The following is a 26098-nucleotide window of genomic DNA, read 5'->3' as shown; positions in this document are numbered from 1 at the left end:
AACAGAAATGTTAGGGATTTGGGTGCATGGTGCTGGGAAGGGGAACTGGTAATCTGAAGTTAGTGTATGAAAAAAATCTATGGGTATTGAGAATTTTTTTTAAATTGATGAAATTCTAGGTATTTCCTCACAGCATTTTGCATGCGAATTGTATAAACAGCATCACTTGTCTAGTGGTAGCATCCTAACTCCTGCATGCGTGTGCATTAAAACATGTTTGCTGTTTGCAGGGATATATATTTATCTGGAAGCATCCAAGCATGTAAAAGAATGTTTGCTCCGTCGCCCTGCACTCTACTCTTGATAAAGGGTCTTCCTGTACTTCACTGAAACTTGGGATCTGAACTGTTGCCATGGTTATAAGCACAATCTCTACCCTTCACTATCTAGTGATGGGATTGATGATACAAAACTGATGCTTCAAGCCATTTCTGTGAGTGGTGATGGTTGATTTTTATCTCATTTTATTTAATAAGGAAACATAATTATATCATTTTTTCTTCCAAATCCTCTCATAAGTCCCCTATTGCTCTTTTTAAATTGCTTGGTACAATATGTATTTATGTTAGTGTATATTCATGAGCACAAATTTTAAATAATTCAATATTGGTAATTGCTATGAATGTATATATATATATACATTTTGTGAAAAATTTCTACTATAATTTGTAATAAAGTATGATCAGATCTGTAAATATGAAAATTCACCATCCTAGGGACTGTGTACACTGTGTGTTTATTATTATATTTCTTAAATTTTTCTGCAAAAATTTACACAGAAAACAGTACCTGATATGCCTAGAAGCATTATAATTTTCTAGCTGACAAATTCCAAAGTTCACAAACTATTACCATTCATGATGAGCTGATGAAAGCGGCCAATATTTTAGCACCTAGAAGAACCCTCTACATGATGCACATTTGGTACTTTATTAAAAACAATTTTGCAATGTGTGAAATCAATGTATTTAATCAGACATGAAGCCAGTAATGATTTTTCAATAACAGATGGGTGTGCAAAAGTTTAAAAGTGACAGCTATGAACACTTTGTGTTTGCATGATTGAATCAACCTCAAAATTAAATTCTAATAAGTCAAGAATATAGAACAAAACCGTGTTTCTACTCCCAGGATCACTGCACCAATTTAGGGCATGCATCTGTTAAGAACAACATAAAAGAAGAAAAATTTTAAATATTATTACAATTCAGTCATGTTTTCTGTAAGGATTTTACATTGGTGAGATAAAAACAAGAATCTTTGCACTAATTTTAGATCACTTTACAGAAACAGGCTTACCTGTCTTATGTACATTATTAATATTTTCAGTTGGGATTTTGAGCCGACGGTTCAAATTTACATAGTCTTTCCACATTTGTTCAGTAATATTTGTTCCTCTTGCTACATTTCATGGAGGAAAAGTCAGAGGAGATATTCATTATAACCACACATAAAAGTCTGAGTTCATCATATTGTCATTTGTTACGCAATTCTGCTACCTGAGCCCACCTCCCTAGTGATGATGCCAGTTAGACAAATCATTCTGAAATTTGATTATACATTCTTTCATTGGATAGATAATTATACTTACATTCCATTATAGGTAAGATGATTAAAAATAAGTACAATTAAAATTACTACAATTCAATTCGAATTTCACACAATCATGACATTCCAAAAAAAAATTGAGTGAACACACTCCTACACCAGTGCATCATGGAATGAAATGCAGGTCCATATTTATGCTGCAGAGCATAATAAAGAGAAAATAGTATTCTGCTATGTTATTTTTACATACCCAGTGCTGCAGTCAGCTTCTCTTTGTTCCCCAAATTATTAGTATACCAGGCTTCAAGTAGAATGGTGGTGTTTGAGGCAAAATTAATTCCAATGTGAAAGTCAGTTGGGACTGGAAAGAAATAACTTTCCCTCAGTACATTATGCAGATTCTCATATATTCCTGTATTTACTTATTTTTTGTGATCTTGATATTTTAATATTGTTACAACCATTTTGCCACCTCCTTTTCCTCCTGTAATTATAGTGCATACACTTCCACATCTTCCTTCAAATTCAGTTCCCTTTTCCACTAATTATGGTCACATGCTTGTATTCATTGTATAAGTATATATATTATATATAAATTATGTATTATATAATGTATTATATTGCATAAAATAATGATGAGTAATCCAATAAACATAATATATACATATATTTCTTCATAAACATAACTCTTTGGTCCATATAATGTTGCTTGTATATATGTAATATTCACTTTATTTATTTACTTATTTTTATTTTTTATTTTTGAGACACGGTTTCTCTGTATTGTTGTGGAGCCTGTCCTGGAACTTGCTCTGTAGAACAGACTGGTCTCGAACTCACAGAGAACTGCCTGCCTCTGGCTCCCAAATGCTGGGATTAAAGGCATGCACCACCAATGCCCAGCATAATATTAATTTTATTATATTATTTCTAAAAGCATTGGTAAAACATCTTTCATAATAATCTCAGTATTGTTAGGAGAAAAATATACTGTCATTTTTGAGATTGAATTTAATGAGTCAGGGAAACATTTCCTTAATTCCTAGTATAACATGTCAAAGTAATATACTTGGCTGTACTGACCAACTTTAGCAAAACATATACTGATTTATTTATTTGTAAGTTTTCTCATTTGCTAATTTATTTTTTGCATCATGTTGCAACATTCAAATGCATTATTTATTTTCTTCGATTTTGTGAAAAAACAATTATGGATATTTTACTCACATCTCTGTATGCCTCCCTGTGGCTTTGGGAGATAGTACATATTTGGGAAATGACGATAGGGTTCATGCAACCTCCAGTTACCTATAATGTTGGCGGTACCTTTCCTTTGTGGGCACTTACGAAGTTTTAAATAATCTGTAACATAAGAAACAATGGACTCGTATCTGTGAAATCTTCCAGCTATTAAGATGGGATTGGGGATTGGTTACAGGAAATATAAACAACATCACCAATTCTCAACTTGAGATACTCACATTTATCATAGCATAAATTGTAAAAAACTTTATCAGCCCAGGCCTTGTGGATTTGGCACTTCCCATCTTTCCTAAACACAATATAACAAATAACAATCACACATTATTTAGCATTTATATTTCCATGTGTGTTTCTGAAACAAGAAGAATAAACATGGTGAAAGTGACAGGCTTTCTGTCACGTTATTCCAGGATTTGTACATATTTTCATTAATAGTATTTTTGATTGGTGATTCCCTTTGGGTGTGGACCAGTTTTCTGAGCACAATGTGCTGTGTGGATGAAAACGTGCCCCAGACCTATAATGGAAAGGATTTCCCATATCACAAAATTGACACCAGTAATTTTATCGATGCAATGGTAAGTATCCAAATATCAGGAGGGTTTTCAAGAAGAGGAGTGCTTTTCACGGTGAGATTATGAACATTCATTTTTTTATATTTACTATCTCAATTTTCCCTTTAATTATATACACATTTATTGATGTTTTATTTTGAGCAAACATTGTTTTTTCATAATATGTTTTTGCATGCCCTTAGTCGATATTGTCACTATTTTAATACAAAGAAAACTGAAATATCAAGACTTGAATACTAAAGTTTAAATGTTTAGACAAATCCAACTGTTCTTGGATTACATCCACATTATCTTTCCATTTCAGAAATTTTGGGGGAATGCTTTGAATCCCATTTAAACAAATATTAATTCTACATGAATAAAATTTTCTTACCTAACATAGAATGTCATACTCATGTATTTGTAATTCTTAAAATAATTCACTTCACGCATCAGCATCCTATATTCACTATTTTCATCCGTCACACTCTGACGTTTGGATGCTAGGTATATGGTATTATAACTTCCTGAAAACTAAAAATTAGTATTAGTTAGATTCCTCAAAACTAAAACTTAATATGTATTCGAATCAGCCAGAGAATCTGGGTTTAAGTCCTGGCACCCACATACTGGTACACAAACTCCTGTAACTTCATTTCTGAGGAGCATTATAAGGCACTTGTGGGTACTATATATACAAAATTCAACACTTAGAACAAACACCACACATTTAAAATAACAAAATAAAATTAGTAAAACCTTTAATATAAAACAATGCTAAGAAAAAATAATAAATTATAGATTTTCAAGTAAAGACAGCATTTTTATAATGTTATATAAAAATTTATCATAAACATAATGTAATAACATTTTCATATATTTCTTTTCATTTATTAAAATGCCTGACATATTATTTGAAAACATCTATACATTTATTTAATAAAGGATAGTAGTATTGTATCATGTAAAATACATTTGAGGAAATGTTTAAATAATAGTTTATAGTTTCCTACCATGAAGCAACCTCAGAGCACATAAATAATCTAAAAGAAAATATAATAATATCCACATATAAATTGCATCTAATGCATATGTGGATTATAAAACATCTGTTTCATGCCAAAGTATTGGGATCAATTTTCCATGGAGAAATCCTTGTGATTAAATGTGGAAGGAATGAAGTGAACCTGCTGAGTGATTTTGCCTCTGATATCTAACCTTTGCTGCAGGGTTTGTGAGCCTATGATAAAGTACACACACACACACACACACACACACACACACACAGAGAGAGAGAGAGAGAGAGAGAGAGAGAGAGACAGAGACAGAGAGACAGAGAGACAGAGAGACAGAGAGACAGAGAGACAGAGAGACAGAGACAGAGAGACAGAGAGACAAGAAACTGTTTATATTGTAAACATGAATGGATTGTAATTTATATCAATATTATTCAACACATTGACCACAGTAGGATGACTCTAAAACATTGACAGATCCATGTCTCAAATACATCTTAGATAATGTATTTGTCAGCCATATATTAAATTGATTTAAATTTTCTATTATGTTTATCGCAAAGCATCCCTGAGTTCCTGTAGGATGTTGAAATATTTCATGAAATGGTGTACTAATTTTCAACTATGAACATATGGTAAAGTATGCATAATTCAATGGAAATTAAGACAAGAAAATGTGGCTTTTATTTGGTTTTATAAGACAGGGTTTCTCTGTGTTGCTTTGGCTGCCCTAAGTCACACTCTGTAGATGAGCCTGGCCTCCAACCCACAGTGATCTGCTTACCTATGTCTCTTTGAGTGCTGAAATTAATGCATATGGCATCACCATTTGTCAGAAAAATACTATTAGGCAATTTAGGAAGCTCCAATGAAGTAATTATAATCTTAGCACTGAAACATATTTTTTAAGAGATGGGACTACATTACACTACAAAAAGTTGGGATGTACCAATATTTTCATAGAATCACATTGATTGTGAGGTCAAAAATTGTCAAATTTGCCATATTCATTTTTGCCCCTGCATTAGCCCCCTGAAACCACATCCTTTTACCGGTAAGGGTTCCTCAGTGGCAGACACCAAACAAGCTAGTGCAGAGAGAAGAAGAACCTTCATCTTCAAGAATTTTCTTTCTCTTCTGGCCTAGAAATCAAGAGTTCTCCGCTGTCAGTGAAATGGTGAACTGAAGATTCATGCAAGGTGTTTCAGTTAGCAGGAGGTGTGATTATCTCTATTTCACTAAACTTTTAATTTAGTTATTTGTTTTAAATTTTCAGAACAGTCTACTGATCAGTATCTGCTTCTCAGTCTAGCATCACTTTATTTAAACCAATGAAATAGGAAGTCATTGAAATATAATATTCCTGAATGTGTCACAGACAGAAACTCAGGAACGTTCTGCTCCACTAAACTCTAATCCCAAGGTCCATGCCAAACCTTTGGTAACATTATACACACAAAAAATTAAATTGGCATTAAGTGTCTCAAGAACAGCAACATTGACTGGTTATATATATCCCAGATCTAAGAGCTACATATTAATTTCAGTTTTAATATGAATAATGGAATAGATTGGTATCACTAAAATTATTTTCTCAAAAAGACATTCTTGGTTATAAGAAGTTAAAATTGAATATTAATAGCACAGATTCAGGTTTTAAAAATGAGTCCCACAAATGGGTCTGTATGCATTTTGTTGTGATCCCTAAAACCTGCAGATATGGGGACAATTGATTAAGTGCTTGCCACAGATAATTTCTCCTACTTTGTATATAAGAACAATTCAGGAACATGGAATTCACTCATTTAAAACTTCCATGTGTTCTCAATCTCATCTTTTTCTAACCATCTTCCAAATAAAAATTTTAAAAAATATCAGAAAAACAGCAATTATTTGACATCCTGTTATCAGGTAAATAACAATATATGACTACAGGGCAATTGATGAAAATGTCTATGCTGACTTTCATGTATAAGTCAATTTTATCAGAAAATCAGATGAATGTTTGTCTGAGATGCATCCTCCTGTTCCACAGGCTGGGCATTAACTTGGCAGTTTGTACAGAATGACTTTATGTTTCTATATTTTCTGATTGCACATGGCAAGTACTGAGAACACAGGTTGTCCCAACATATCTAGCATAGATTTTTATAACGTTAGTATATAATACAATGTAAACAGAGATGAAAAAGAAGAGTATGACCTAAAAACCAACTTCATGAAGATGATAGAAACCCTAAAGGAAGAAATGAGAAAATGTTTTAAAGAAATGGAAGAAAAGACAAACCAAAAATTATAAGAAATAATTCAAGCAGTGCAAGGTTTGAAAGCTGAAATAGAGACAATAAAAAAAATCACTGTGTGAAGGAATACTGGAACTAGAAAAGGTGAGCAATTCATCTGAAACTACAGATGCAAGCATAACCAAGAGAATACATGAGTTAGAAGAGAGCATCTCAGATGTTGAAAATTCGCTAGGAGAAATACATTCATTGACAGTGGAAATCTTAAATCCAAAAAATCCCTAACACAAAATATGTTCCAGGAAATATGGAACACCATGAAAAGACCAAACCTAAGAATAATAGGTATAGAAGAAGGTGAAGAAAACCACCTCAAAGAGGCAGAAAATATATTCAACATAATCATAGAAAAAAACTTTCACAACCTAAAGAAAGACATGCCAATGAAGGTACAAGAAGCTTTCAGAACACCAAATAGAGTGGACCAAAAAAGAAAGTCCCCTCGCCACAAAATAATCAAGACCCCAAATATACAGAATAAAGAAAAAAATATTAAGAGCAGCTAAGGAAAAAAAGTCTAGTAACATTAAAGGCAAACCTATCAGAATTACACCTAACATCTCAAAGGAAAATCTGAAAGCCAGATGGTCCTGGATAGGCATTCTACCAATACTAAGTGACCATACATGCCAGCCCAGACTACTATACACAGCAAAGCTTTCAATCACTATAGATGGAGATAACAAGATATTCCACGACAAAACTAGATTCCAGCAATGCATATCCACTAACCCAGCCCTACAAAAAGTTCGGGAAGGAAAACTCCAACCCAAGGAAGTTCACTACAACCAGAAAAATATAGGCATTATAATCCCACCTTACCAACAGCCAAAAGAAAGAAAGGGTGGAATTCAACACATAATTACACCACCAACAACCATTCCAAATCAAAGAATAATGAACAATCAATGGTCATTAATATCCCTCAATATTAATGGTCATAACTTGCCCATAAAAAGACACAAGCTAACAGAATGGATTCGAAGACAGAACCCATCCTTCTTCTGCATACAAGAAATACATCTCAGCCTCAAAGACAGACATTACCAAAGAGTTAAAGATTGCGAAAAGATTTTCCAATCAAGTAGACCCAAGAAACAAGCGGAGGTAGCAATTCTAATATCTAATAAATTAGACTTTAAACTAAAATCAATCAAAAGAGATGAAGGAGGTCATTATATAATCATCAAAGGAGAACTCCAACAAGATGAAGTTTCAATTCTGAACATCTATGCCCCAAATACAAACGCATTCATGATCATAAAAGAAACATCACTAAAACTCACATCACATATAAAGCCCCAAACACTTATATTGGGAGACTTCAACACCCCACCTTCACCACTAAACAAGAATACCAGACAGAAACTTAACAAAGAAGCTAATAGAAATTATAACCCAATTGAGATTAACAGACGTCTATAGAACATTCCATCCAAATAAATAAGTATATATCTTCTTCTCAGCACCACATGGAACCTTCCCAAAAATCGACCACATACTTGGCAACAATAGCAAACATCAACAGGTACAAAAAATTGGATTAACTCCATGCATCTTATCAGAGCACCATGTGTTAAAATTAGAAGTAAAGAACAACACAAATTGCAGAAACCCTACAATCTCATGGAAATTGAATAATGCACAATATTACCGTTCCTGAGTCAAAGAAGAAATTATCAAAAAAATTAAAGACTTCCTAGAATTCAATGAGAATGAAGACACAAAATGCCCAAACCTAAAGGAAACTTGGAAAACAGTGCTACGAGTGAAGTTCATAGCACTAAGTGTCCACATGAAGAAACTGAAAAATAGCTACACTAGAAAGTTAACAGCACAGTTGAAAGTTCTAGAACACAAAGAAGCAAAGTCACCCAGGAGGTGTAGATGCCAGGAAATAATCAAACTGAGGCCAGAAAACAATAAAGTAAAAACTAGTTAAACAATAAAAAGAATCAATGCAATGAAGAGTTAGTTCTTTGAGAAAATCAACAAGATAGCCAAACCATTGTCCAAAGTTACCAATCAGCAGAGTGTGAACATGCAAATTACCAAAATCTTAAATGAAAAGGAGACATAGCAATGGACTCAGGAAATTCAAAGAATCATCAGGTCATACTTGTTATTGGCACAAAAACAGACAGATAAATGGAAACAAATTTAACACCCTGATATTAATGCATACATATATGAACATCTGATCTTCGACAAAGAAGCTAAAAATATACAATGGAAAGAAGGAAGCATCTTCAACAAATAGTGCTGGCATAACTGGATTCTTGCATGTATAAGAATGCAGATAGACCCATGCCTATCGCCAGGCACAAAACTTCAGTCCAAATGGATCAAAGAACTCAACATAAATCCAGCCACACTAAACCTCTTAGAAGAGAAAGTTGGTGGTACCCTTGAATGAATTTGTTCAGGAGACAGCTTCCCGAACATTACACCAGTAGCACAGAGAGTGAGGGCAACAATTAATACATGGGATCTCCTGAAACTGAGAACCTTCTGTAAGACAAAGGACATAGTCAACAATACAAAACAATACAAAAAGGCAGCCCACAGAGTGGGAAAACATATTCACTAACCCCATATCTCCAAAATTTACAAAGAACTCAAGAAGTATGCCTCCAAAACATCAAAGGATCCAATTAAAAGTGCACTACAGCACTACATAGAGAATTCTTAATAGAGGAGTCTAAAATGGCTGAGAGGTGAGTGTTCTCAACATCCCTAGCCATCAGAGAATTGCAAATCAAAACAACTTTGAGATACCATCTTACTCCTGTCAAATGGCTAAAATCAAAAACACAAATGACAGTTTCTGCTGGAGAGGTTGTTGAGAAAGGAGAACACTCCTCCACTACTGGTGGGAGTGACAACTTATACTGGTACCTTGGAAATCATTATGGAGATTCATATCAGAAAAATGGGAATAAGCCTACCACAAGACCCAGCAATTCCACTGTTTGGCATATATCTAAATGATACCCATTCATACAACAAGGACAGTATTATTTGTAATAGCCAGATCTGGGAAGCAACCTAGATGCCCCTCAACTGAAGAGTGGATAGAGAATATGTGGTACATTTACACAATGGAGTACTATTCAGCAGAATAAAACAATGGAATCATGAAATTTGCAGGCAATTGGATGGCACTAGAAGAAACCATCCTGAGTGACGTAACCCAGTCACAAAAAAGACAAACAATGTATGTACTCTCTCATATATGGATTTTAGACATAGATCTGGGGAGTGCTAGCCTACAGTCCCATGGCAAGAGAGGCTAGGAAACAAAACCTTCATTCAATGGCTGATGGAAGCAGAGGCAGACACCCACACCTAAACACTGAACTGAACTCAAGGAACCCAGTGACAGAGTGGGAGGACTGAAGATCAAAGTGGTTAAGACTGGGCTGGTTTAACCCCCAGAAACAGCTGACCTGACAAGGGTTAGCTCTCAAATCCCAGACTGATGGCTGGGAATCCAGCATGGGACTAATCAAGACATCCTGAATGTGGGTGTCAGTGAGGATGCCTAGGCAATCTATGGGGCCTTGGGTAGTAGATCAGTATTTATCCCTGGCATATAAATGGACTTTGGGTGCCATCCAACAATGAGAGATGCACTCTCAGCCTGGACTCTTGGGGGGAGGGTCTAGGGCCTGCCCTGGATGAAATGACAGACTATGGACACCCCGTGGAAGGTCTTAGCCTCCTGGGGAAATGAGGGGATATTGGGGGGGTTAGTTGGAGAGAATGGGGGAGGGGGAGAGAAAGGGAGAGGGACCTCGGATTGACATGTGATGCTACCTTGTTTCTAATTTAAATTTAAAAATAAAAAATATATAACATATAAATAAAATAACAAATAGTTACATACTAAAACTTAAAATATTTTCATTTGTCTCATCATTGTGCTTTCTAACCCACACCACATTTTTACTATCAAATGAGATAAACTCAGAAAAGTGGTGTTTCTTGTTTGTCATACAATAGGGAGTAGAACACATAAACACTTTGCCTACTGTTGCCTCTTGAAAAAGAATGTGCCCAAATGCAGGCATAGCAAAATAAAAAACAATGTCCTGGAATGCTCTTCTATACCCTTGTCTCTAATTGAAGTGAAACCTGATGTGCATTCCACAGAGACACTGATAGTGCATAATAAAGTAATTTTAAACACAGGGAATATGATAAAAATTTACATATGTGGGAAAATACTGAAGGTGTTATGATTTGATGAAAGTCTCTGAGTGAATGGACGTTTCAATTTTGAAGGGATTCTCAGAAATAAATTGTACTTTAGGGCTAAGTCTGTGTTGGCAATGAATAGTATAATTACATATTTTTGCACAAACTGAGTGAACTAATCTGTTCCAGAATTGAGTTAAGGGTTCCTGTTTATGGACTGGTATCATAAATATGTAGGAAAATATAGGCATATCTTGTTCACACATAGCAATGATGAATTGTATCAAAATTATGAGATGTTTTATCCTTATAATATAGATACTTGAATTAAGGAAATATTCTGAAATATTAATTATATATTCTATTCCATCTCCATGCCAGACTCATTTTGCCTTTTAATAAAAACTATTTGGGTAAACTAATTTCATGCTCTGTGTAATATACATATGTCTTCCTACGTCATAGCTGATTCTCTTCCTTCAGATTCACTAATTTATGAGTACAGTGGAGGATAGATTACCAACTACCAAGCTTTAAAGCACAATATCAAAACTTTCTTTAAGGACATTGGTCTATGAGAGGATACAATTCAATGACTATTAACAAGTTCCATTGCATTTCATTAGTACCTTTAAGGATTTTTAATTACTATATTTCTAAACTGGTACTGGAATCAAGAATGAATGAACTGCTCTAACCTCAGCTTATTTTACAGAGAGGAACATTGGTTTTTACTGTTTGCAAACATTTCTAACTTTTCAATAGGAATTTATTTGTGCACTGGTCAATTTCATATATTCATCCCTCATTTCTTCAGTGGGATTTGTTTCCCTTGATGCATTTGATGTAGGAGAGTTTGAAAAGATGCCAGTTAGAGCTCTGCCTATAGTACAGATTGATCAAATTTGCTGTCAGTTCATATAAACCAAGTATCCTTTCCTAATCTCCCCATAAAAACAATGAATCCCCTCCGAAAAGATTCCTGAATACACGGTGAGCTTATGTGTATGAACTTCCAATGTTCTGTGATATTAGTTTTGATTTCAATTAATAATGTAGACAGTTAAATACAGCTCCCTATCACTTATTTTCATGTTCAAATATGTATCTAAAATCCTTTAAAGTTTTGATAATGCTTATATCTGTTAATTTCAGATAGTGTACCTTCCCACTTTATCTCTTCTTGCAATGTAGAATTCACTTGCTGATGATCTTGTAACAAAAACAAAAGATAAAGTTTATGTGCTTTAGATGGTACCACTAGCTCATAATTTAGCCCATGATTCTTCATGAGAAATAACAACAAATCCAACATCATCCCCTTCTTGTCTGTTAGAATAAATTTCTGTCTCACTGTATGTGAGATGTTAATTTAATATCAGGAACATTAAATTATTTGATCAATGTGTTTTTGAGTTGAAAATATAGGTAAAATATTGCTGTACTTTATGACCTCATGTCAAAAGTAGAGTGAAGATTCAGTGAAACAAATTGCACTTGTGATTGTTCAGCTAATTTTGATGATTTACAGGGTGTGTATTTGGGATTACATTGTTCCTGATGTATGATGCTTGTATAGTTAAAATTAAACTCAATGTCATATTTTTATACATTGCATAAAAATGCTTCAGTACTTCTGTGTTGTATACTCTATAGAGGAGGTACATGCATACACATTTGTAGGGACACACAAAGTGCTGCCTACTGGCAAACTGCTCTACCACTGTTGCCACTCATTAGGCACCATAACCTACAAGACTCACTCTGCCACCCAAACCACTGAACCCATCATGCTGCCCTGTCAAAAAATTGCCTGCAAGATTAACAGTCCATAGAGACACAAGCACCTCCTACACAAGTTCCAAGAAGAGGTAAGTGACTGGTCTCCCAGCTAAACTGCCCCTATCCCTAGACCCTAAGACCAAGGACACATTTCCTGCCATTCTCCCTCCCACCTCAGTCTCAGTATCCAGGAAACAGGTATGAGTCCTTTATCCAGGAAACAGGTAAGAGTCCAGTATCCAGGAAACAGGTAAGAGTCTTACTGGCAGGCTACACTACTACTGCTACCAATCATTAGACACTGTAACATACAGGACCCACTCTGATGCACAAACACACTGATCCCATCATTCTCCCTCTGGATATCAATACACTGCAAGATCAGCAACCCCTACAGACTCAAGCCCCATCTTTACCAGCTATAGAAAGCGCCCTTATGGGCACAAACAACACAGGCAACAACTGGAAAAATCACAGTTTCTGCTTGAAGAGACCTCTACAGCAACTTCATCAGACCCTATAGGAACTAGCCGCACCCACACCAGTTGGAAGAACAGACCTCATAGGCACACGACAAACCTGCACCAACCAGATCCTGATGATGTATTCCCTCTGAATCTTCATGGATCATTTTATAAGGGCAAAAAATGGTGTAATATGAGACAGAATGGACCAGATATCTACCAAATATTGGATTTATTACAGAAAATAGAAATAACACCACCAATCCTCAACCAGCAACCTTCATTTGTCATAATGCAGAAGTTATGTTGTGAAATTTTATAACAATAAATCGAGGAATCAACGAGAAATTTGCAAATTTCTACACAGTTAGAAGCACCATTTTTCATTTAGAGGGGACATGTTCTCTTTAATTTACCTAAATGTATATAGAGTATCTTGGTCATATCCAACCTTAACTTCTCCCTCAGCTACCCATATATCTCCAGTGTTTTTCTCAACTTCATGTTTTTGTTTTGATTTTCTTTTAGCCACTAAATCCAGTTAGTGTTTTGCATATGTGTGCATGTGTGGGCTCATCCACCTGGCCTTGAGAAACATATAACAAAGGCTGCTCTCCTCACTGAAAAGTTGACCCCCATCCTTTCCTCAGTAATCTTGAACTGCAACCATGTCATAATACTAATCTCCTCTGTAAACATTTGCCATGGCATCCTTAATACAGAGCACCAGCCAGCACACAGGAGTTTAAAAATGTACCTTCCATATTGTTGTTCTAGTCAGGGCTTCTGAGAAGGAGTCATGGCAGTCTCTAGAAATGCATATATTCTTCTTTAAGCTGTTGTTCTCACTCTGGTTTCCAATGAGGTGTGTTTGTTACTCATATTAGAGTAGCAAAAGAACATTCCTGGGCTGAGGAGGTAGGAGATAAATACTGCACCTGGGAAGTGGGATATTCTGGCCCTCCATTGATGTAGCTTACTCTGCTTTAAAAACAGAACAGCAGTTTTAGTAGAAATATCCACACATGCTCTTGTTTAAACAATGGTAACCAGATTCACCTCTGGTTTGTTTGCTTCCCTTAAGATCAGATTTAAGCTATAAAAAGAGTTAACAAATCAGAGTGAGAGATGGGAGTTTCCAAGTACCAACCGGCATTGCATTATTTGTTTCCAAAATGTCAATCTGGGTTAGTATTTCCTTGTATAGGATTTAGGGAATAGAGCCATCTGTTGCTCATGAATGGGAGATGTGTGTTCTGTACTGGCCAAACTAGATACAGTGAGTAAGGCCAGTGATCCTGAAGGAAATGAAATGTTATTGCTTTTACTTTTTCTCAGGGATTTATTTCTTTCATGGAAGAATTCTCAATGTAAGCAAAGAGAAGTGAAACACTTAGGTAAATTGATTCCAAATACAGATATACTTTCTCAAGGTGAATGTTAACTTAGAAATTTTATATATTATAGGATGATATCTTGGACATGGTCTCACAATATTAGGCACACCCACACTCTACAACTATCTTTGATAGCCTTCATGGTCACTTGATTGCTACCTGAAATAGTTTTTCACTGGTGATCTACGTTTTTCATTTCTGGAACTTTCTAAGTCTCCATTTCATTTTAATTCACTATGACAACTTCCTCTAAGAAACAAATTACAAAACCTTCTTGGTTTTTGTTATTTTAAAATAACAACTAATTCTATGGAGAAAACAATCATGGTACATGTCTTAGTCAATGATCTATTTTTTTGAAGAGACACTATGACCATGCTAACTTTGATACAGGACAAATTTAAATGAGACATTCTTACAGTTTCAGAGGCTGAGCTAATATTCAGAATGGTGGGAGGCACAGACAATTGCAGGCTAGTGCTGAAAGTGGGCTGAGTGTTCTACATCCTGAACCTTGGAGAGCCAGTAGAGATACTGGGACATGCTTGAGCATTGAAACCCCAGATAACTCACACAGTGATATCCTTCTTCCAACAAGGCCACATGTCATACAATAATGCCAAATTTCTAATCCGTTCAAATAGAACTTCTCCCTGATGATCAAGCATTCAAATAGATGAGCCTATTGGGGCCACTCTTATTCAAATCACCACAGTAAATTTGTATGTTATATATACAAAGATAACATATTTATTTTATCTATAATAATATATAAACCTCAAACTATATTTAAAAATACTATATATTTCATATAAATAGTTAAATCTATTAGTTACAAAATAGAAATATATTATATAATATAAATGATACATCACAAAAGATATTTGCATTATATGGAGATAAGTAAATATTAAATTACAGCTATACAATTGACCCATACACTCTCCTCTTTTATTTTTTTATCATTTTTTATTTTAATTTTAAATACCTTGTTTTACATGTCAATCCCAGTTCCCTCTAAATCCACTCCCCCGCACTCCCCTTCCTCCTCCCCTCCCACCCTATTGCCAAATCCTTCTACATAGGGGATATCTAGAGTCTGTCATTTCACTCTGGGTAGGGTCCAGGCACTCCCCTAAGAGTCCAGGCTGAGAGAGCATCCCTCTTTCTGCTATAGGCACACGAAGACTGTTTGTATTCCTGGGATAGACACTGATCCACAGCTCAGGGCCCCATAGGTTGCCCAGGCCTTCTCGCTGACACTCACATTTGGGGGGTCCAGATCAGTCCCATGCTGGCCTCCCCACTGTCGGGCTGGGGTCCAAGAGCTCTCTCCTGTTCAGATCAGCTGTCTCTGCTGGTTTTGCCAGACCATTCTTTGCCGATTTGCTCATCACTCCTCTCTCTCTGTCACTGGGTTCCTTGGGTTCAGTTCAGTGATTAATTGTGTGTTTAGCTCTGCTTCCATCAGTCACAGGATGAAGGCTCCCGGATGGTTATAGACATCAAGTTCATTATCAGGAATGGGCATTCAAGGTGGTCTCTCCACTATTGCTTAGCTTGCCAATTGGTGTTATCCCTTTAGATCACTCGAGGTCACTCTGGTGCCTGATCTGTCTTCAATCCTATGATTCCTTCTTTCCCCTATTCTACCCCCACCCCCTCAACTTCCTGTTCCCTCATGACCAACTCTCTTCCTCTTCCCCCTCTCTCTTCTTCCCAGGTCCCACTCCCCCCAACCCCTCGCCGTATTCCCCATCCATTCAGAGGATCTTGTCTCAATCCTCTTCTCTTGGGTACTATGCATATATGCATATCTTTTAGGTTCTTTCCTGTTTCCCAGACTCTCTATCAGTGGAAGTGCAGACTGGCACTATCCTGATCCATGTCTAAAATCTGTATATGAGTGAGTACATACCATGTTTGTCTTTTTGCGACTGGGTTACCTCACTCAGGATGGTTTCTTCCAGTGCTATCCATTTCCCTGCGAATTTCAAGATTCCATTGTTTTTTTCTGCTGAGTAATACTCCATTGTGTAAATGTACCACATTTTCTCTATCCACTCTTCTGTTGAGGGGCATCTAGGTTGCTTCCAGGTTCTGGCTATTACAAATAATGCTGCTATGAACATAGTGGAGCAGATGCCCTTGTTGTATGAACTTGCCTCATTGGGTATATGCCTAAGAGTGGAATTGCTGGGTCTAGTGGTAGATTAATTCCCATTTTCCTGAGGAATCTCCATACTGATTTCCAAAGAGGCTGTATGAGTCAGCACTCCCACCAGCAGTGGAGGAGTGTTCCTCTCTCTCCACATCCTCTCCAGCATAAATTGTCTTTGGTATTTTTGATTTTAGCCATTCTGACAGGAGTAAGATGGCATCTCAGAGTTGTTTTGATTTGCATTTCCCTGATGGCCTAGGATGTTGAGCACTTTCTTAAGTGTCTCTTGGTCATTTTAGCCTCCTCTATTGAGAATTCTCTATTTAGCTCTGTACCCCACCTTTTAATTGGATCCTTTGGTGTTTTGGAGACTTGTTTCTTGAGTTCTTTGTAAATTTTGGAGATTAGCCCTCTGTCAGATGTAGGGTTAGTGAATATCTTTTCCCATTCTGTGGCCTGCCTTTTTGTCTTTTTGACTGTGACCTTTGCCTTACAGAAGCTTTTTAGTTTCAGAAGTTCCCATTTGTTAATTGTCGATCTCAGTGCCTGTGCCACTGGTGTTATGTTTAGGAAGTGGTCTTCTGTACCAACTCGTTGAAGAGTATCTCTCACTTTCTCTTCTAAAATTTCAGTGTGGCTGGATTTATGTTGAGATCTTTGATCCATTTGGACTTAAGTTTTGTACAAGGCGATAAACACGGATCTATCTGCAGTCTTCTGCATACCAGTACCCAGTTATGCTAGCACCATTTGTTGAAGATGCTTTCTTTTTTCCATTGTACAGTTTTAGCTTCTTTGTCAAAAATCAAGTGTTCATATGTGTGTGGGTTAAAATTAGGGCTTTCGATTCGGTTCCATTGGTCTACCTGCCTATTTTTGTGCCAATACCAAGCTGTTTTCAGGACTATAGCTCTATAATAGAGCTTGAAGTCAGGTATGGTGATACCTCCTGAAGTTCCTTTATTGTATAGGGTTGTTTTGGCTATCCTGGGCCTTTTGTTTTTCCATATAAAGTTGATTAATGTTCTTTCCAGGTCCGTGAAGATTTGTGATGGAATTTTGATAGGGTTTGCATTGAATCTGTAGACTGCTTTTGGCAAGATTGCCATTTTTATTATGTTGATCCTACCAATCCAAGAGCATGGGAGATCTTTCCATTTTCTGGTATCTTCTTTGATTTCTTTCTTTAAAGACACAAAGTTTTTGATATACAGGTCTTTCACTTCCTTGGTTAACATTATCCCCAGATAATTTGATGCTGTTTTTGGCTATTGTAAAGGGTGATGTTTCTCTGATTTCTTTCTTACTCTCCTCTTTTCAATGCCTCATACTGTCCTTATAACTTTTCACATTCGCAGTCTTCTTGAATCATTACAGTTACATGTATAAACACATATGTCTTTACAAATGTAGAAAAGATACAGGTTGATTTCAGGGCTGATCACCTAGTTCTAGATACTCATTGAGAGATCTCATCCCTGAAGTATACAATTCTTCAAACTCTCTGGGACCTTTATTTGTCTGTACGTTTTACATATTAAAATATGATTTTAAATCAACACCATTAAGGAAAAATCTTAGATTGTATGTGTGCACTGTTAACCGCAGTATAAAATGGCACAGTGGTAGGGATGATGTTTCTATTCATGACAAGGAGAGTATGGTGTGCTATATATTACAAACCACCCACATTCAAAGGCCATGTATACTGCTATTGACATTTTCCTTCTCTTATTTTGGTGTCAATCAAAATGCTGTATATCTTATAACAATTCACACCCACAAACACTCATGTATATGAGGATTTTATTAGTTTCTTTAATGAAACATTAATTTGAATTTAATGAGAAAGAAACATAAGGGTGTGGATTTGCTTATACACTCATACACATTCATATACTTGAATTCACTTTGTGAAAAAATTTTAACATGATTTGCAATAAAGACAGTTTAGACTTGTATATGTGAGAATCCAACATCTCAGGGACACTGTACATTATCTGTTCTTTAAGGTATTTTTGGAAAATTTCTGAAAAAATTCACACAAATACTTGATATCCCTGTGAATTTTATAATTTTCTAGCTACTCCAATCATGGAGGTGATGAGGGAAGCCACTATTTCAGCTTCTGGTAGAATCTGCTGCATGATGAGCATTAGGTACATTACTTAAAATAGTCTTACTATATGTGGAATCAACAACTCACCCCCACTCGATCCTGCCTCTGCTCCCCAGGGAGGGCAAGGGCTTCCATGAGGGATTTTAATCCACAACTGTGAATTGGATTGAACTGCCTTATGTCTTTCTAATCATAGTGTATCCCCCTCCAAAATCACCTTCAAATTCATGTACTGTTTTCACTGATTAACATAACATACTTAAATTAATTATGTTATTATATATTATATATAAATTACATATATTATCCTATGCAATTTATTTTGTAGTATATTACACTCACTAACAGTTTATAAGATGAGTCTGATATACATATGCTCATAAATATAAATTTTTGAGTCCAAAAATATTATTTTATGTATCTGACATTTATTTTAATTGTTTTATTTCTAAAATATAATTGTCAAACAGTACTTTCAAAATATTTTGAGTATTACTAGGACACTTCAAAATATATTAACATCTTTGTATTAAATAATTGAGTCAGGGAAACATTACCTTAACTTCTAACATAAAATACAGAAGAAAACCCCCCAGAAACAGCTGACCAGACAAAGGTTAACTCTTGAATCCCAGGCATCAGCCTGGGAATCCAGCATGGGACTGATCAAGACCCCCTGAATCTGGGTGTCAGTGAGGAGGCCTAGGGAATCTATTGAGCCTTGGGCAGTAGATCAGTACCCATCCCTAGTATACACACGGACTTTGGACTCCCATAGAACAATGTGAGGTGCACTCTCACCCTGAACTCTTGGGGAAGGGTCTAGGCCATGCCCTATATGAAATGACAGACTATGGACACCCCCATGGAGGGCCTCACCCTCCCTGGGGGAATGAGGGGATAACAGGAGGGGGGTTGGGGGGAGGGCATGGGAGGAGGGGAGGGAATGGGAGAGGGACCTGGAACTGACTTGTGAAGCAACCTCGTTTCTTATCTAAATTTAAACTGGAAAATAAAATATAAAAAAAAGAATGAAAAAAAATTAAAAAAAAAATACAGAAGTCATGGACATGTTTGTGCTTGACCAAATTTATATACCAAAACTAGTATTTTTTTCCTCATGGTTGTGGGAGGCAGATAATGAAGATTTTACTAACAGCTTCTTCTTCCCCCTCTGGTACTTGGTAATAGTAAAATATTATTTACATCAAACGATTCCTTTTACATCTATAGTTGCTCACTTAGGGTTTGTTGCATTTATATTCTTGTTGTTTGTGGGGTTTTTTTTGCTATGTTTTATAGATTAAAGTCAGTACTCATAATTAGGTAAAGAAATTTACCCAAGAAGTTCACCAAGTATTTTGGCAAGTATAGGTAGAGGCAGAAGAAAAAGAAAGAGAAGATATCCTATTAAGCATATAGTACTAAGATATAGTATTTAAAGAAAAGGAAGGATAGCATTAAGTATAAGAGGTTACTACAGACATAAAATTTTTTGGTATTTCGAGACAGAGTTTCTCTCTGTAGCTTTGGAGTTGGTCCTAGTACTCTCTGTAGACAAGGCTGGCCTTGAATTTATAGAGATCAGCCTTTATTTGCCTCCCAAGGACAGGGATTAGAGACCTGTACCACTGCCACCAGGCTGAGATATAATATTCTTTTTTTTCTTCCTTTTCCTTTTCTTTAAGTTAGAAACAAGTTTGTTTCACGTGTCAATCCAGGCTCCCTCTCCTTCCACTTTTCCCACTCCCCCCACACCAGGAACCCCAGGTCCCACCCAATCTCCACTCTAATCCCCAGGGAAGGTGAGGTCCTCCTTGGTGGATCTACAGAGTTTGACATTTCATCCATGGTAGGGCTGAGGAGATATAATATTCTTAAAATCATCTGTTTTGTATGAATCTCCATAGAACAGCTTGTATTTCTTGTGGCCACTACTTTGATTTCTTGAGCTATTTACTGTATAGCATGTACTCGCATTTCCCTGATGTCATTTTAAAACAATGACAATGCCATTCATGTACCTTCAGCAAGAATAGTATCAATATATAACGACTTAGAAATGGCTGCTCAGCAGCAAAGGCCACCTTGTTGAAGAAGTTCAGGTAGTCTTTTTGTATAGGTTATAATAGATAAACAGTATTATCCTATGGCTAAGAGAATTGTGTGAATTTTACCCATGTACTTGGCCATTAAACCAACCATTGCCCACTTACTGTCATTTGAGCTGACTATAGGACATTGCAAAACGTACATACTTATAAATCAATGCTTACATCATGAAATTCAATAAGCCTGTAATAAATTTAGGACAACTGAAAGAGAACAGCAAAAAATATTGTTTTGAACAGCCAAGGGAGAGAGGTGCATATCCAAAAATAGTTGAACATGAGGCACTCCTGTAGCATTCCTTAAGGAACCACTATGTGGATGCTGGAACCCCATGCTTGTTCATCCAGTGGAGCAGCAAGTGCTGTTAACCACTGAGCAATATCTGCAATCACATAATTCAATACTTTACATAAAAGTTAGCAAGCACATTACCATTTACTCAAATTTGTCATGAAATGGTAAAATTAAATGTATATCAAACCTATTTTAAAAAATGATTTTAAATTAAATTTCAAATCTTTTTTAAAAACAAAATGGTGTTTATCCCTTAAAACCCCATGGTAATCCTAATGCTGCAAATGTAAGGATGCTATTTTAGTCAGTAGATCATGAGAATCTTAATCTCAGGGTCATGGATTTGGGCCTCACTCTGGGCTGCAATTGTAACACGAATAATTAAAAACCCAGAGAAAGATATTAGTACTCAGGCTGAAGATGAGAAAAGCAAAGCAGCCAAGCCAGTAGCTCTTAACTCTTACCTCTACCAAGCTGAAATGGCAATCCTGTCCCCATTATTCCAGAGTCAAAGCTTTCGCTATCTGGACACTAAATCTCACATGAAACCCTGTGATTCATCCTTTTATACATGCCTAGTGCAGGGATTAAAAGTGTGAGCTCTGTTTGTCTTTTAGAATGATTCTGTATTGTGTAGAACTGTGTTGCCTTAAACTCTCAGAGGGAATGGGAGGAGGGGATGGAGAGGGAGCTGGGATTGACATGTGAAGCAACCTTGTTTCTAATTTAAATAAAAAAAACAAATATAAACTCAATGAAGCTTGAAGCAGAAGTCTGGAAACTTTTCTCCGGTAAGAGAAATACATAGATTGGCAATTATGGGGTAAATACTCAAGTCAGAGATAGCCAGTAAGAAACAAGCAAGGCCAACAGCTTCATAATTAAGACAGCGTATGTATCTTCAGAATGTCATTAAAAACTGAAAAAACACAAAAATGACAATTATTAAATGTTGCCACACTAGACAGAGGTACAAATAAGACCAAGGTCCTCCCCAACAAATCTGTATTTAGGGTCATAGTATGAAGTTTAGTTATAAATAGAGAAATAACATACATAACTAAGCTGTCTATGCTGAGGTGTGAATGTTACAATATTTATAACCACAGTTCCAGTCTCTGCTGTAGGGTGGCCTGTTATGTTTTCAAAAGTGTATCCATTGTCTGAATGGATTTAGTTTCCTGTCCTGCTGGACACTGGGAACTAGTATCAGTTTTCTTTGCTCATCTTGCAATGTGTGAGGAAATATTTTTATTTTTTATGTGTCCTTTGGGAATTACTTATCATGAAACACAAACCCACTCATCCCTGAGTCACTTGTATCTGCCACTCACTCTTATAGTGCCCCACCAAAGCAAAGCTAAAAAAGAATAAATCTAAGCTGAAAAACACAATAGGCAAAGTGTCATTCCCATTTCTTCTCCTCTTCATTCATCTTAGTGGAATTGGGAGCTATTGTGTATCATGGATTATACCCTTTTGTAAAAACAGCTTTAGTTGAATATGTTGGTTGTATAATGACATTGGTCAGGTTCAAGGCCTCTGGCTTGGGTACATCATCAATTCTAAGCCCTCACTGGCATTCCTCTCTATTTTCCTCCTAATTCCCTAAGTCATAGGGACTCTATGGCTGTGAGTACAAAGGATCAGTGTCTTCCCACAATGCAGGGCAAACAACTTGAAAATCTCATGGGAAAACATAGGGATTTATAAACCTCCTAAATGTACATATCCATATTTTAAGAGTGTATAAAAAGTTATTGTGTGTAGGACAACAGTAGCCCTATGGAACGCTGCTGGCTAACAAATTTGGTGCTGAGTGATGAGTGCAAGAGTTTGCCCTCAGTGGACAATATCTTTCCATAATAAATAATAAATTCCAAAGGCCAACCTAAAGTACACAATCATTTTTTGGGAATCTTTCTACTGAATAATCTAATTCATTTCAAGTTTATTCTTAAGCTACCTATCATAAATATACATTTATCCATCAACTATGTGTCAATCATCTATGAAGCATCTGTCTATCTACTTATGTATCTACCAACTATCTACTATAATCCTATCTATCTAATCACACACACACACACACACACACACACTAAAAAAAAGCAATGGTTTTAAGAGGGCAAAGGGAAATAGAGGAGAGGCTGAAGTGTTTTGTGGATGTAAATATATATAGACTTTTCAGATATAAAATTCCCATTAAGTATATCATTAGTGTAGGCATTTCGGTTGGATCAGGTGGGACAGGTATTCTGGCACTCTGGAGTCACAGAATACTAGGTGATACACAGCTTAGATGGAAAGGTATCCTGGAGCTTGGGAGGCAAGGACTACCACAGACCACAATAAGCATAGCAGCTTACAGCCCTGTCTCAGGGAAAGACTTCCGCATTGTAATGGCTCTGTTCCAGCAGGAGAGGGTCTTCCAGCTGGTGATGTTTGCCCAGTGTAGCAATTTTGCTTCAGCAGAAGGTTTCCTGGGCAAGTTGCTACAGTTTAGCTCTGCTCCCTGGATAGTGGAGATGGAATGTTTCCCCAGAAAAAGTGTTACAGTCCTGCCTGTGGTGTTACAGTCCTGCTAGCTCTGGCTTGTCTCTGTTCTGCCACAAAAAGCTCTTCACCCAAAGCTCATGGAAGGGGTTTATTGGCAGGGAAGAATCCAGGAGAATGACTACCCTCTGTCAGAGTGTCAGAGGACAGCTGGGTAGCAGGAACTGCCACAAGCTGAACAGACACAGTGTTTATATAGGGCTTCCAGGGTGGGGATTGGTCAGATTTCAATGCTGAGCTCAGATTAGCTAGATCTCTTGCTCAAGGGATAGTTAGTTTTCTTCACAGTGTTAGGGACAGATTTGGCTCTGGTTTCCGGGCCAAAGTGTGTTTCTTTCTTTGGTCCTTTTTAGCTTTTTGGCTCTAGTTTTAGGGCTAGGGTGTATTTCTTTCACTGGGTATGATTACAGGGTCAAAGTTTGTTTCTTTGCCACTGGTTTCAGGATCAGGGTACATTTTTTGGTTCTGGTTGCAGGGCCAAAGTGTTTTTCTTTGGCTCTGCTCAGGGTGTGTGTGTGTGTGTGTGTGTGTGTGTGTGTGTGTGAAGTTTTTTTTTTGGCTGGCCCCTTTTCCCTACAATAAGTCGAGTTAGACAGCTGTGGTTTTCACCAAAATATAAGTGGTATTATTGCACCTTTAGGATTTTTTGCCATTGGGACCATTGGGGTGTCCCATTGGTGTTACAGATGGGTAGGACTATTGATTGTTTTTCCCACTTGAACTCTGCACACCACTTTGGATACTATGTGAGCCAGTCTGGGTTAGTTCCAGCTCAATACATCAAAGCTTGTGTACATTATGTTGTCAGCAAGATTTTCATCTCTAATATGACAAGTTAGGATTCAGGATGTATCTCTTGGCTACCTCTCCATTTACAGGCCTTGTGCCATGTTCCCTGCCATAATGATAATATACTAAATCTCTAAAACTATAAGCAAACCTCTAAAAGAAACATTTCCCTTATCATAGTTACTTTGGTCATTGTGTCTCTTCACAAGACAGCAGGTGAATATCAAAAGATAATTAAGAACCAATTTGAAAATCTCATCACAAAAAATTGAGTAATCTATAAGGAATTTACACAATAATATAGTTAGCAATGTCCTTTTTATCTGAAGGGATTATATTTTTTCATTTTCATAAAGGTGTATAATGTGTATATCCAACCTCATATTCTACCTTCCCAAATATCTCCCATTTTGGTCTCAAATTTATGTTTTTGTTTTGTTTTTCTCACCCACTGAATCCAATTAGTGTTTCTCATATATTCGCATCTGTGTGCTTATCCACCTGAATATAGTAACCTATACTCACAATGAAAAGCTAATCCCCATGCCTCCCTCAATAATCTTGAACTGCATCCATGTAAAAATGCCAGTCTTCTCAATAATCATTTGGCATTGCAACCTAAATACACAGAGTCAACCAGGACACAGGAGTGTAAACAATTTAGCCCTCCCTGACTAGTCAGGGCTTCTAAGAATGAGGCGTGTAAGCTGTAGCAATAGGAATCTGCTTTAGGTGTTGTTCTCAGCCTGGTATCTACAGATGTTGGTTTGTCACTCACATTCAACTTCAATCTGTCCCCTTTGGGTTTGATTCGAGTTATAAAGAGTAAACAGACCACAGTGTAAAACAGGTATTTTCCAAATATAAAAGTATGAAAGGGCATTTTTTTCCAAAATGGAAATCTGGGTTATTATTTCCTTGTGTGGTATTTAGAAAATAGAGCAATGTGCTCTCATGGATGGAAGTATTGTGCTCTCTACTTGCCAAACAAGATGCAATAGCTAGGACAGGTGCTGATGTAGGAAAGGAAAGGTGATTGCCTTTACTTTTTCTGAGAAATTTGTTTCTTTCATACAAATTCTAAGTTTAAGCAACGAAAAGAAAAAGAGTAAGGTGGGGGGACTCCAAACACAGCCATGAACTTGCAGGGTGATTATTAAATCGGGAATTTTATACATGATAAAAATGATCCTTGGAGCTGAACTCACACATCTAGGCACCAACACTATACAGTGCCCCACATATTTGAAAGTCTTTATGATCACTAGATTGCTACCTCAAGTATTTTTTCACTGATGATCCACATTTTTACTTGTGGAACTTTCTAGACACTCCATTTCAGCTTAATTCACTTTAACAACATTCACTAATAAACAACAAAACTATCCCCACATCTTTCCCCAGGGAGGGTGAGGTCCTTCTTGGAGGGATCTCCAGAGTCTGTCATTTCATCCAGGGCAGGACCTAGCCCTTCCCCATGTGTCCAGGCTAAGGGAGCATACCTTCATGTGGAATGGGCTCCTAAAGTTCACTTGTATGC

General features: G+C 36.6%; 1 protein-coding gene across 1 annotated transcript; it reads right to left on the bottom strand.

Moving 5' to 3' along the window:
• Positions 1 to 954: 954 nt before the first annotated feature.
• On the bottom strand, positions 955 to 5670 carry LOC121137202 (odorant-binding protein-like). Its single transcript, XM_040739162.1, has 7 exons — positions 5434 to 5670; positions 3760 to 3899; positions 3030 to 3100; positions 2776 to 2910; positions 1799 to 1909; positions 1300 to 1401; positions 955 to 1159 (listed from the first exon to the last, which is right to left on the bottom strand). The coding sequence occupies exons 1-7, from the start codon at positions 5494 to 5496 to the stop codon at positions 1134 to 1136; spliced, it is 648 nt and encodes a 215-aa protein (XP_040595096.1). The 5' UTR covers positions 5497 to 5670; the 3' UTR covers positions 955 to 1133.
• Positions 5671 to 26098: the final 20428 nt, after the last annotated feature.

Source organism: Mesocricetus auratus, unplaced genomic scaffold, assembly GCF_017639785.1.
Source record: "Mesocricetus auratus isolate SY011 unplaced genomic scaffold, BCM_Maur_2.0 Super-Scaffold_100676, whole genome shotgun sequence".
NCBI classification, from domain to species: domain Eukaryota; kingdom Metazoa; phylum Chordata; class Mammalia; order Rodentia; family Cricetidae; genus Mesocricetus; species Mesocricetus auratus.
This window is presented reverse-complemented; position numbering and strand designations above follow the sequence as displayed.